The 14,818-nt window shown below is 31.2% G+C and overlaps 1 protein-coding gene across 2 annotated transcripts; it reads left to right on the top strand.

Annotated features, from left to right (window-relative positions):
- Positions 1 to 202: 202 nt before the first annotated feature.
- Positions 203 to 9,377, top strand: LOC134721987 (tetraspanin-18B-like). 2 transcript variants are annotated; one of them, XM_063585379.1, is made up of 9 exons: positions 203 to 330; positions 2,045 to 2,115; positions 3,124 to 3,354; positions 4,048 to 4,122; positions 5,688 to 5,798; positions 6,347 to 6,547; positions 7,233 to 7,316; positions 8,388 to 8,455; positions 9,121 to 9,377. In XM_063585379.1, exons 2-8 carry the CDS (start codon positions 2,056 to 2,058, stop codon positions 8,448 to 8,450), a joined length of 825 nt encoding a protein of 274 aa, XP_063441449.1. In that variant the 5' UTR covers positions 203 to 330; positions 2,045 to 2,055; the 3' UTR covers positions 8,451 to 8,455; positions 9,121 to 9,377. The 2 variants fall into 2 exon arrangements, with proteins under 2 accessions (XP_063441449.1, XP_063441448.1); XM_063585378.1 differs by having other exon boundaries at positions 222 to 417.
- The last annotated feature ends 5,441 nt before the right edge of the window (positions 9,378 to 14,818 follow it).

Here is a 14,818-nt window from a genome sequence, read left to right as displayed (position 1 = left end):
CTTATAAAATCTTCCCAAATACTGACTTTCTCTATCAATCAATCTATCGTTCTATAAATATTTTTCACTTTTGAAGAAAAAATGAATTTCAATGAACTTTTAAAAATCTAAAAATCGTTAAAATGAGAAACGTTTTTGTTATCAATTGTCTTACTTCAATAACTTCAGTTTAATTTTTCACTTATATTTATTTCAAGATTTTTAAATCAAATGGTCAAATAATTGTTCCATTAGATTATTTAATCTTATACGTGTCTGAGGGATTAAAGATTGGATTAAGATTATGTGTGACGAATACAAACAATAAACAATTACTGGACAGAAGGAAAGGTCAGTGATTTAACTATAAACTAATTCATATATATTTACTGAATTTGTTCATTCGAAGATATTTGGAATTATTTCTTTCAGTTTGTGGTAAGACAATTTCAATATGTCTCTCTATTAACTTCCTTAGTGTAGCGCATCATCTTTTTCAGCTGTGATGAACATCTTTAAGGATCTGCTTTTGTTTTGTTTTTCTAAGTGTCGTCCAATTTTTGTTTTGTTGAATAATTCCTGTTTATAACCATACGTGTATAGTCCGTGTACACACATATTCGTGTCCATTGGCTTTTCATTTTGGAAACAAGTGGAAACTAATATATAAAAAAATACTAAAGTATATTTAAATATATATAAATTTTTATTCATAAAGTTAAAATTTGGTGTTAATCTCTTCACATGATTCCTATTGGAACAATTTGGGGAATGAATATCATATTTCGTGCTTGTTTTACAAGTACTTTTCAATTAAAAGGCAATGAAGGGTTCGACCTAGTCAAAAATACAAATTCCCTAAGTATAAACCCCTTCTTATATTGTTCATAATCGATTATTTTTTATTTTTTTCCCACCTTCATTTCAATGATATGTCATATACTTAATAACTCATAATAAAAAAATCTCGTCATTAAGTTTTTGCGGTACATCTTAAAAGTTATGTCTGTCATTTATGTGTGACCAAATATGAAAAAAAAATGGCGACAAGAAAACCAGACACCAAAGATTACAATTTGAAACAAACGCACAATCATATGATTTTTTAAATTCTTTTAAAATACGATATCCAGAAATCCTATGATATAGAAAAAGACATAAGCAACTTGAAAGCCGAAGTCTGCAAAACGGTCTTTCTGTTATGTTCGTATATTGACTATTTTTTTGTTATTGTTTTTAATATTTTGGCAAGGTTCCAATCTCAACAATACTGGAATTATTTATCATATACATTTGACCCATATATTTAGTTTAAATGACGATTCACTAATGCAAAATCAAACAAAAGCAACGATCCCTAATATAAACATTGTAAAATATTAACAAGCCATTACATAGTTAGACCATTATAAAGTTGCTGACTTGAAAATCAATGATCGCATATATTCTCAGAGAAAAAAAAGAGAAAAGCAATTAAATAATAAAACATAAACCTAATTTGTATAACCGTATATCAATAAGATAAAAATATTGAAATTAAAAAATAAAATGTATTTTTCTCCTTTGTCGTGTTTAATTGATATATTGAACCTTTTTGTCTTATCACAACGAGTTTTAATTTCATAAATATTTTTCCTTTCGAAAATACATTAATGATACAAGTTGCTTTCAATACCATTTGTCGAAGATTTCTCTCCTCAGGTAAATTTGGTAAATGAATGAATTCAACGATGAGTACCATACTTTTATTTTCAAAAATGTTATAAAGCAGATAATTTGATAAAGAACAAAAGATATATCATTGATGTCTCCAAATAGCTAGGTAGGCGCAAAGATATTCACTGTCAAATTATGACTAACATGAAACGCAAGCTTAGATGATGTTAGAAAATTTAAGGAATTATATTAAACAAGATACGAACATTATTTCAAAACATAACAAAATATCTACCAAAAGTTTTTCGATGGATCATCTTTAAATAACAGATGAACTCGGGTAGGTTCTGTTTGTTCTTCAGTTTAAATCTAAATTCATCTTTTTCTTTAGCCACTTTCGTTTCTGCAGAAAAAATCATCATGTGTTGGAGTGAAAAAGTGAGCAAGATTCTATTGATTGTGCTGAACATCCTGTTTATGGTAAGCTCTGTGATGATTATTTATACCAGTAAATTCGTTCATTGTAACAAGTTACCTAATAAAATTTACACACAAAAAAGTCTACAATTTTATCTGGTAAAAGGAAGGTAACTCACTTTTACCAAATATTAGTTTAATACGTAATCAATCATGATAGGAGACACGGACGAAGGGATTGCTGTTACAAAGTCCAGTGGCATTTAAATGATTTTTCAGGCAATATGTAATATGAGTTTGACCTTACTATGATAATGTACTAAACGAACACGTTGATCGGAATTTATACGTGCTAGTTCACAAGTTAACTCACCATTCCGAGAGAAGACATTTCACCTTAACACCTCTTTTTAGTCTCTTATGTAGTGACATTTTAAAACCAGAATCAAAAATACACGTCAAAATTATGTACAAAATAACGGAAAATAAAAAAAAATCATATAAGTTGGAGAAAACAGATTTCTTTATGATCAGAAGAAACAACGAGTAAAGACATTTAATTTCTATACATTCTATAGAGGCACTATAGATTGAGCAACAAATAATCAAAGGTTGAATAAAGGTCCTCCGGATAAACCCTTATTTTTCAAAAGTAAACATCGATCGTGTATAAATCCAACGATAATTCATTACACATCAATCGAATTGGGTTAACTTTGAGTCCTACCCAAATGCATAAACAGTCGGTTAATAAATACATATATATCTATTCAGCATACAACGTAGTGTAAAAACCGTTCGGGGATGAGAAATAAAACCTCAGTCTGATTAAAGGGAATACAATATATGATTATAGACTTGCAACAACAACTGCCGAACTGGACTATGTATCTGGCTACGGACAAACGCATATACATGAGAAATGGTTATAAATGTGTATGATAGCTTTTTCTTCATCCCGACCAGCCTTGAACAATGGTGGTACAGTACAATTTAGAAAAAAATGTCAAAAGAAAAAGTTAAAACTATAAACTGTTTCAAATCATAATTAGATATTTCATTTACTTGTAGCTTCTTGGCTTGGGAATTTTGATCCCTGGCTTACTGATGATATTAAATGTTGACATCATCAACGACAAAATCTTACCATTGATGCAACAGGTATCCATTGGTACATCTAACCTTGGTGACCTAGCTCAAGGTCTTTCGATAACCTTGATCGTGCTTGGAGGATTTGTTCTGATCGTAGCAACGTTTGGAGCTTGTGGAGCGTGCTGTCAGAATAAAGTCTGTCTGATTGTAGTAAGTATGAAAAAAAATAATGAAAGGAGAATGAAGACAGACAAGAAGAATTAAAGTTGATCATTATGCAACTGTTTATTATAGTTTTGGTGAAAAATCGATTTCCACGTACTTTGCCATTGAATTTTGAAAAAAAGCTTTAAGTATATCTTCAGACCGGTTGGTTGTTATGATTATAGTGTCAGAGAAGTAAGAGTTCAAAAAGGGAATACGATACAAAATGTTGAATTTTTCCTATCATTCCTTATTTTTAACTGATTTTTCATTTGCTGATTCCTATAAAATCATTGTCATGTGTATAGAATTCTCTGTAAAGAAAAATACGTGTTGCATTTTCGCATTCAATAAGAATTTTGGCATTTTCTTCAATTCTTCCTTGTCGACTTTTTACTATTGCAAACCGCTGCTTTTAGCATTTCTATTTCGTGTTATCTTCTAAAAATGTTTCAAAACGATCTGTATGTGTTTTTTATTTATTTTTAAACTTTTTGCCATACCTGAATCTGATTTTACAGAAATACTGATGTTGGCATCGAATTGTGTATTGTTTATGATATTCATTCATATTTTAGATATCAATAATTTAAATTAAAATATAAACAGAATCAACAGATGTTTTCATGTTGTGTTAATATGATAAAGGTATATTATGTTAGTTATGATATATGAAAATATTTTTTCTCTGTATTTTAGTACGCTATTGCAGTGGGGATTTTGTTTGTTGGTAAACTTGTCATTGTCATTCTGTGGTTTGTTATGAATGACACGGTAAGTTGACTAAATATGTGATGTTGTAAAACACGAAATCGTATTTTTTCCCATTCATAGGATTAAATTCAAATTCAAGTTTGTAATAATTATGCTTAGTTTTTGTTTCCAGCAATATCAATAAAATATGATCGCTGTTTAATTCATGTATACCCCCTGTCACCTTATATTCGGATTTGCATAATGAAATTGCAAAATAAAATTGAGGAAAACTTTAACAAAGTCTTATTATTTCTGAATATTAATAAAAATCATAAAATAGTATAGCAATACGTTATCAAAAATAACTCTTTGAATCAGAAACTGTATAATGATAACTTAAAACTGATGAAAAAATGAAAAACCACGATGTTTAAAGTTGTCTTCACCTCAACAATATTTGATTTGTACAGAACAAAGCAAGGTTGAAAAATAGAAATAAGGATATTTAATGTTCGGTACATCATTTAAATACTTTGTTTCCTCTTTGTTTTAAGCTGTTGGTTAACTTTCTCCAATCTCCATGTTGCCTGTTCTTCGTATGCTTCTTCTTCACTTAATGAGGAGCGCCTCAAATATATAGATGGCGATTCCCTTAACTTTTAAATTAAAAAGGATAAAACAAAATAGTTTTTTTTCCCAAAATATGTACAGCACATATAAATAAACAATAAAAGTGACATGCATGACATATTTACATGAACTGTTTTATTACAACTCAATCTACCATCTATGCATACAACAATGACACACAAAAAAAACAGATTCACAAAATTATAAGTGAAAGTTATTAATCGTAATTGGCTGAAGGGCGGCAACACTGAACGCAGTTTAATATTGATACGAACCATGTTATTTCCCTTTACTCATTCATTGTCCTTTGTACTCGTGAATTATTGTATTTTTGATTGAATCCTTAAATCATAACTCCGCAGCTTCATAAATTCATATTAATTTGTGTAGTATTCTTAGCGTTTAAATGGGCTTGACTAATTAGATCGATTAAAGAAAAACAAGACTGAAATGCAACACCAAAGTCAGAAAACACCAACCTGAGAGTACTCGCAGTTACGGAAATTTAGTTCCAATACAAGCTGATAACAACTAAAACAAAAATATCATGAAACTGTCCAAAGCAAGCATTGGAAAATATTTCAAGATATTTTAAACACTTTCGAATAATGGTAGTTGAATTCAATCGAGTGTGTCAACTTTCCTAAAACGACTGTAATCGAGGCAAATGTCTGTCAATGTCGTTTAAATCTTCTTTTCATGATGCACCTATTTTTCACTTAATCTTGAAAAATGCTTACCAAAAATTATAAACAATATCTGTCCATATCTAATTGATAGATAAAGACGTCAACAGGAAAGGATGTTAGGAAATGGAATGTGATGTAGATTTACACTTAAAACACCAACAGTACCTTTTTAATTCATTTTCATGTAACACATCCTGTTTTCATATCAAAACAGTTTCTTTTAAGATCAACAAAAAAAAAACCAATATTTGAAATCATATAAATTGTGTTGATAGCAACCCAATGGAAACAACTGCTACATACATTTTGCTTTTTTATTTACAGATTGTGAATTCACTAAAGTCTGAGTTAAAGTCAGCACTCCTGAACAAGTATAGTCATGACGATCTTACCTCCAGTGAAGTATCTACTTCTTGGAACTACCTCTTCATTAAGGTATTAAATATTCTAACATTTATTTAAAATTTAATGGGGTAAACTTTTGAAAGTCGTTTGACCAGTTTACAGAATTGTCGTAAAAATTTCATAATTCAAATAACATTCATAACAAAATGTTATGCTGCTATATCCTTTTGGTCGCCGGGACACACACACAAATGTACGAATTCTAAATAAAGAAGGAGATAGGTATATGATGGCAAATAAATCAAGTCAAATTTCTCAGAAGCTTCTAGTTTATACTCATAATACTCGTTCTAAAAATCTGCCTTCAATTTATACTTTATGCAAACACCACAAACACTCGTCAGATTCTATTACTGCGCACGCATTTGCTTAGGATTTTGTGTCCGTGCAATTCAAACATTGTAGATTAGAGAATGCAAATATGCATACTTCGATACATCCGCACCGTAATGTTTTTAACACTTGTAATAATATTTTGTTGCTAGTAAGGAGTTTATTTGTATACAAATCTGCCTGTATGTTTGCGGGACGAATAGAATATTCAAACAATAGTTGGGAAATCTTCTTTACATTTCCAGCTCGAATGCTGTGGAGTTGATGCCGTGACATCAGACACAAATGATTTTGACTCAACTTCCTGGCAAACCGGAAGTCCAAACACCGACATTCCATTGGGTTGTTGTCCTGGTGTTACCATAGAGTCCTATCTGTCGGCGTCTGCGACCAATGCTGGGTGTCCATCAAGTTCAGGGTCAGCTCCTGTTGGTCAGTACTCTAAGGTAATGCAATTTAAAGCATGCAAAGATGCAGTAAACATTATAATCTATTCGGTATCCTGGAAGAACCAATATTAACAGCAGACGAAAAAACATCATATAAGAAGAGCATAACAAAAGCTAAGAACAAAGTCATATTTAAAAAAAATACAAACAGAAACAAAACTTTGAAATTGTGATAACTTAATACATTGAATGCAAAAATATTAACTATATGCGTCTGAAGCGCTTTTTTGTATTTATCTTCATCCGGAACGATCGAGGCGGAATTTTTGAAATCTAAACCTAAAATATAGCTAAAAATAGGCAATTCCATCTTTGTTTAAGTACTTGGTTTACTTTTGCAAATATAAACTTGGATGGAAAGTTTTCTCATTGGCGCTCATGCGACATCTTCTAATGTACATCGTCGATAGCAATAGATCTAGCTGATCTCATAAATTTTACTTGAATGTTGATTAATTACATCACTTTTATGGTTTACTACATAACCATGTCAAGTCGATTGATTTTAACATATGATAAATGTTTTCTTTGTTTATACTTTACCATGGTAACAAATGAATATATAGTTTTAGTATGCAATGAAGTCGGAATTTTTTTGCTATCCACACTTTAAATAGTATCGTACCTCTTATATCCTCACCTACAAATTAAACTTTGACTCGTGCGTTGTTACTTTTTTCAGGGTTGTTATGATGCTGTGTATGAATTGATCAGATCTTATACAATAGCTTTTATAGTGTTTTTGATTATTATCTTACTGGTAGAGGTAAGGCACATTTTTATCTGTCTGGGCCAATGTTTTACTCTCGGTTTTATTCAAATTCACAAGCAATTCCAGATCCGATCTGCAAAGTACCGGAACGAGATCGATTATTGTACGGAGATCGGACTTTGCTAGTATTTGAAAAAGTTAAAGGATATACATACACTAAGAGAATTAAACCATACGACATAAATAACCGGAAACTTCCAAAGATCATACAGTTCAATAAAAAAACTAATACGAGCATACTGGGCCAATGTTTTACTCTCGGTTTTATTCAAATTCACAAGCAATTCCAGAACCGATCTGCAAAGTACCGGAACGAGATCGATTATTGTACGGAGATCGGACTTTGCTAGTATTTGAAAAAGTTAAAGGATATACATACACTAAGAGAATTAAACCATACGACATAAATAACCGGAAACTTCCAAAGATCATACAGTTCAATAAAAAAAACTAATACGAGCATACAAACCAAAGGAATATTCAAACTCATTACATATAAAAAGAAAATCAAAGAAGATGACATTTAGTATAATTGTCTACAAGACAACTCTCCGCAAGAGACAAAAATGGCATAGAGCGTCTTTCAACAATGGATCAAAGCTGATATCGCATAGTCAGCTATAAAAGGTCCCGATATGACATACGTTAAGCATTTCAAACGAGAAAACAAAAGGATAATTTATACACAAAATAATGAACGAAAAACAAGTATGTTACACAACAACAAATGAAACCAATGAATAACAATCTCTTGACTTGGTACAGGCACATACAGAAAATTGTGAAGTTAAATTATTTTGCCCATCGAATTTAAATGGTCTTTCCTAAATCATCTTTTAGCAAAATGTGTGGTAGACGAGAAGATGAATGAACGGACATTAACATACCTATAAACAGTCGCATTTTTAGATCTGTAAATTAATATCAATGCAGTATAGGGCTATGTGTTTACTTGTTGTCAAATAGTTATGAGATTTTACCACGTGTTTACCTGCCAATTAATAGACAATTATTATCCTGTACTTAATTTGTTCTTACAACATATGTTCTATTTTCTTTATACAGATTACCACAATAGCTAGCGCCCTTATAATATGTAAACGGGCAAATAAAGATCAAATAGTGTGATACATGTAAGTCTATATTGTTTACTCTAACAGCGTCTTTGAGTTTGTCTTTAACATCACAAAGTTGCATTTGGAAAACACAAATTACACACTTATTAAATTTCAAAATATTTTACTTTTCCTTAATACATCCCATCCCATATCACAAAATGGATTAATTTATAAATTAAAGAACTTTACACATTTAGTTTCACTTATTGATTGTTCTTCGATATTCCGAATGATGATTTTTATATAAGTCTAGAAAATCAGTTTACTTATATATTTCAAGGTTAAAGTAAAACTATTCAAAGTAGAATTCACATCCTTAGTTAGAAATATTAGTGTTTGAAACTTGTCCCTTTGCTCAACTCAAATTCGCTAGAATTTAAAGCCCACATTTTAAGTTTATATATGATGTAATTACCTGAATGATTGATATGAATAATGTTTTTTTTACTCCAATACTGGACAAGAGAAAACCCTCTTGTTTATTTTGTACCCAGTCAGGAAAATGACAGTTGTTATCCATTCGTTTGATGTGTTTTAGCATTTTGATTTTGCCATTTGATTAGGGATTTACCTTTTTGAATTTTCCTCCGAGTTCAGTAATTTTGTGATTTTACTTTTTTAATGCTTAAAAATTTTTAATAGATTGTGATGTTTTTATTTTTATAATAATATATTTGCAGGTTCTTGGGATCACAGCCGCTATTTCATTATGTAAAAAGGCAGGTGGAAAGAGTGTATGAGGTGCTGCGAGAGCATGAACAAATGTCAAACATCCAGACATTCATGCGAAAGAAATACTCATGTTTTAGTTCTTGAATATAATATTTCCTAAACATAATACCACAATTGTAATTTATATTATTACATTGCCATCCATACTTGCATGCGATATAAGTACCCGTGTTTAATTCTTGAATAAATTATTTCCTCAAAGAAATCCAACCGTTGTAATTATATTTTAACATTGATAATCAAGACTTACCTGTTAAATAAATACTCAAGTTTAATTCCATAATATATTATTTCCTAAAGAAAATCCCACAATTGCAAATTTATTTGTTACCTTACATTGTCTTAAAATTGGCAAAGTACTTTTGCCTTTATTGTTACTGTTTCTATAATAAAAAGAATTATGTACCAGTATTTAGTAATCTTAAAGAAGAAGAAAAAAACAAAATAATTTGATGCTAAAACTACCATTAGGATCTAGAAACACTCCACAGAGAGCAAGAAAGTCAAACAAATATAAAGTTGAAGAGCATTGATGCCCAAAAATTCAAAAAAGAATTATGCCAAATGCGGCTAAGAAAATATATACCCGGGATAAGAAAATCCTTAGTATTTCGAATATTTATAATTTTGCAAACCGTATCTATAAAAATGGCCATATAATTGATTTTCATGTCAACACCGAAGAGCTAACTAATTGGCTGGTGATACCCTCGGGAACAAATCATCCACGAGCAGTGGCATCGACATAGTCACTGGTGTTAATAGTTAAGGTCAAAGGTACCAGATTTATAATTTGATTCGCCAGACATGCGCTTCGTCTACATAAGACTCACCAGTGACGCATTTTGTCTGATGTAAATAAACCGTGTTACTATATATGTTATAGGTTGCATTTCTGTAAATATTGACAATGCAATTTCCCATAGGAACTCTTTTTATTGCTCAAACTGTACCACTTTTACTATGAATTATACGCTTTTTCTACGTAAAAACAAAATTTGTTCTGACAAACGTTAATGTTTCAGTTCTCCTATTGTCTAATTGTAATTTCTCCGCACTAACTCATGGTACTGACTTTGCGTATCTAATCGTTACATCACGCGCATTCGTGTTCACATTCAAAGAATTCTGTTAGCAGGGTTATGTATGCTCATAACTCAAAAGCTACTCCAGCATAGTTATCAAATCGACACTTGAAAACTGTAATGTGTATATGTATGTAAATAAACTCATCATAGTTACCAGGACTAAATTTTGTATAAACGCCAGACGCGCGTTTCGTCAGTGACGGTCGAATAAAAAAAAGTCAAATAGGCCAAATAAAGTACGAAGTTGAAGAGCATTGAGAACCAAAATTCCTTAAAGTTTTGCCAGTTTTTACCATATGTTTATACTTATGTTGTAGCAACTGTACTGTTGAAATTAATCAATCAGGAAACAGTATTATCAGTATAAATTTATGAGTTTTTGATAGATATTTCAATCAGATAACATGTTCTTGTGGTCTAAACGAACAAATAAGATTAACAGTACAAGAAGGAAAAGTATCAGACAATTATTCAAATGAATAAATAAAACATTTTGACGTAGATTAATGGACGACTTGCTTTTGGGTGACATTACTGCAGAACAATATATCATGTGAACCGTATTAATGTATGACTTCATATTATTCCTCTTGAGATTTTCAGTGATTGACCGAATCATGACAATACGGACAGCAATTATGTAGATCGATTGAATGGCATAGTTAAGGCAGAACTACAGTACTATGGCCAGGAATTTAGAATGCAGATTCTTCTTCGTCATTACATGCATCAAATATTATATTTTTCCCTGGACGTTGAGCAAGCCGCAATCAAACAACCAACGTATTTAGGGGGTCGATTTGTCTGAAAGCATATATTCAAACCTTTGAATTTCAACAAACCCTTGATTTACAAATATTAGGGTTTGAGCTTCCTTGGTGGAGGTTAATCCAGAAACACGCATGATCGGACACAAACATAATATTACATGTTGCTTTTAATCAGTCTTTATAACTGTTTCCTTCCCTCTAGTTTATATGTTTCAGGTTGTTTTAAAAAAAAACCTGCTATAAAAAGTACCACAAGTTCAAATATCCATAACAAGTTCGATATTGACATGAATCTAAACAAGTTGAGGGTTAGTTCAATGGAATATCTGATATCAATATAAATTTGTAAAGGAATTTAAAAGATAAATCAGTGCTATATAAAACTTACACTATGTATGTATGTATTATTGTATCACGTAATGTTCTCAGTAGCTAAAAACAATCGTAAGATATTCTATATACTGCGTGCTATAGCAAGTCTTCTTTCCAACTTATAGGGACTAGGGAGCGTCTTAATGGATTAAGTTTGGCAATGCCTTGAATGGTAAATAAAAATACAGTGTTATTTAATGTTCATTCTAAATTTGCTTTCAAACAAATACAGAAAACAAGAATACATCAGAACCCTGTAAAGACATTTGTGTATCAATATCCATTATCTAACCGTATATTCTAACTTGTCATGAGGAACACGAAGAGTGCCACTATATGTGACCTTGAAATAGTATCATCCGTAAAAATAAAAATAGAAATTTAAATCAGATAACAATTCTTCGTAGGCTAAACGAACAAATAAGTTTTACTGTACAAAAAAAAAATGTATCAAACAATCATTTGAATGATTAGATAAAATATTGTGACGTAGATTGATCGACGAGGTGACATTACTGCAGAACTATTATTTAAACATAATTAATGTATGGCTCTATAGTATTCCTCTTGAGATTTTCAGTGATTGACAGAATCATGACAATACGGACAGCAATCATGTTAATCGATTGGAAGGTACAGTTTCATCTAAACTACAGTATTATGACCATGAAGCTATAATTCAGATTCTTCCTCGTCATTTAAGTGCATGAACAGATTTTAACTTGACGTTAAGCAAGCTGAAATCAATCAACTAAAGTATTAATAGGGATCGACTTGTCTGAAAGATAGGTGAAAATACCAGAGGGACAGTTCAAACTTGTAGATCGAAAATAAACTGACAACAACATGCCTAAAAATGAAAAAGACAAACAGACAAACAGTAGTACACAACATAGACAACTAAAGACTAAGCAACACGAACACCACTAAAACTGGTGTGGTCTCAGGTGCTCCGGAAGAGTAAACAAATCTTGAAGGCATATATATAAAACTTTGACTTCATTTTCTTAAGTTCTTATACACCTTTGCCTAACACATATTAGGCTTTAAATATTCTCGATGAAGGTTTATCCAGGAAAAAAAACGAATGATCGCACGCATACAATTTATTGCGTATTGCTTTTTGTCAGTCTAGTATCAATGTTTCCTTCTCTCCAATTTTATGTAAAGAAAATACTGCTATAAAAAGTACCACAAGTTCAAAGATTTATTGCAAGTTCGATATTGACATGAATCTTAACAAGTTGAGGGTTAGTTCAATGGAATGTCTTATATCGATATCAAGTTGTGAAGGAATGTTACAGCCGATTGCATTGAGTATGTAGGGGAAAGGTAGGATCCTTGGTTATATTGCTGGTTAGTTGGACCGTGTAATAGGTAAGGTATTCTACCCTCCTTTCGAAGTAGTCTAATCCTACAGACAGGTATATTGGTTATCTCTCGGACTAGTCTACTCTTAAAGGAGAGTAGTTTACCTAACCTAATAATGAGTTAACGGTTCAGCTAACAAGCAAGCTAACCAAGGATTCTACATTTCCACACTCAATGAAATTGGCTGTTAAGATAACCGTGCTTAAAAAAAACTATATAAAACAAACACTATGTTTATATTATTGTATCACAAAATGTTTGCAGAACTGCAAACAACCCTAACGAATTTTACCCGATGATAATTAAATCAAGTCTTCTTCATGCACCATTATACTTATAGTGGATAGGGGACTTTTTATAATTGGATTTAATTTACAGATGTCTTTTATGATAAACAAAAACACAGTCTAGTATAAATGTTTATTCTGAGTTTGCACTAAACAAAATGCGGAAAACAACAATATATCAGTATGTTGTAAAATAATTTGTATATCAATGTCCTTTATCTTACCTCCAATCCAACCTTTACATGAGCAACACGCACGACGAGTGCCACTATTGGAGCCGGAAATATTATCATAATAAGTACAAATTTATGGTCTTTTAATACATATTTCAATCAGATAGAGGGACGAAAGATACCAGAGGGACAGTCAAACTTATAGATTGAAAATAAATTGACAACGCCATGTCTAAAAAATACAAATACAAACAGACAAATAATAGCACAGAATACACAACATAGAAAACTAAAGACAGGGCAACACGAACCCCGCCAAAAGCTTGGGATGATCTCATGTGCTCCGGAAGATTCCTTTATGGTAAAAATTTAAATTTAAGATTTACAGTACAAGAAGGGAAAGTATCATACAATAATAAAAATTAATACGTAAAACATTATTACTTAGATTGATTGACGTCTTGCTTCTAGATAACATTACAGCAGAGTTGCTATGCAAACCCAATAAATGTATGACTTCATATCATTTCTCCTGAGATTTCAGTGATTGACCGAATCATGACAATACGGACAGCAATTTTTGCAGATCGATTGTAAGGCAAAGTTTCAGCAGAACTATACTATTATGACGAAGAAGCTAGTATTCAGCTTCTTCCAATTTATTACAATGCATGAACTATTGTGGATTCGATATTGACATGAATCTCAACAAGTTAAGGATTAGTTCAATGGAATATCTGATATCGATATCAAGTTGTAAATTTAAGGAATGTAAAAGATAAAATAGTGCTAAAAAACTATATAAAATTAACACTATGAATGTATTAACTATCGAATCACAAAATGTTTGCAGTAGCTGAAAACAATCATAATGTATTTGTCTTCTGATAATTAAATCAAGTATTCTTGCAAAAAAGGGACGAACGATACCAAAGGGACAGTCAAACTCATAAATCGAAAATAAACTGACAACACCATGGCTAAAAATGAAAAAGACAAACAGACAAACAATAGTACACATGACACAACAAAACTAAAGAATAAACAACACGAAATCCACCAAATAGCGGATTTCTTTAGAATTTAATTTACCAGCTGAAGGACACCTACGGGTGCGGGAATTTCTCGTTACATTGAAGACCCATTGGTGGCCTTCGGCTGCTGTCTGTTCTATGGCCGGGTTGTTGTCGCTTTGACACATTCCCCATTACCATCCTCAATTTTATAATTGTGAATTTGCCCTAAAACAAATGTCGAAAATAAAAGTATATAAGTATGCTGTAAAGTTATTATGTATCAATGTCTATATCTTACCCCAATTCAAAATTTAAAATTGTGGTTGTTACTTGATATATTATGATTTGATATGTCATTATTGTGTTGTGTTTCAATAATAGAATCGCACTCAAATAGTTCATTCAATATACATGTAAAACTATGTTATAAAATTAAGTAAAACTAATATCCTGATCCTTGATTTTATATTATTTACTACCCATAACACATAATAAACGAGCAAATTCAGAATTAGAAAATAAATACGAAAAGACTAAACGTAACGGAAAATCTCATATCAGTGTTGAGT

Source organism: Mytilus trossulus, chromosome 6, assembly GCF_036588685.1.
Source record: "Mytilus trossulus isolate FHL-02 chromosome 6, PNRI_Mtr1.1.1.hap1, whole genome shotgun sequence".
NCBI lineage: Eukaryota > Metazoa > Mollusca > Bivalvia > Mytilida > Mytilidae > Mytilus > Mytilus trossulus.
This window is presented reverse-complemented; position numbering and strand designations above follow the sequence as displayed.

Bases quoted from the DNA above. Each gene is read 5' to 3' on its own strand.
- LOC134721987 (XM_063585379.1), top strand. From the start codon at position 2,056: ATGTGTTGGAGTGAAAAAGTGAGCAAGATTCTATTGATTGTGCTGAAC. The intron at 4,123-5,687 runs GTAAGTTGACTA...TTTTATTTACAG, and splicing joins GGTTTGTTATGAATGACACG to ATTGTGAATTCACTAAAGTC. The intron at 7,317-8,387 runs GTAAGGCACATT...TTCTTTATACAG, and splicing joins TTATTATCTTACTGGTAGAG to ATTACCACAATAGCTAGCGC.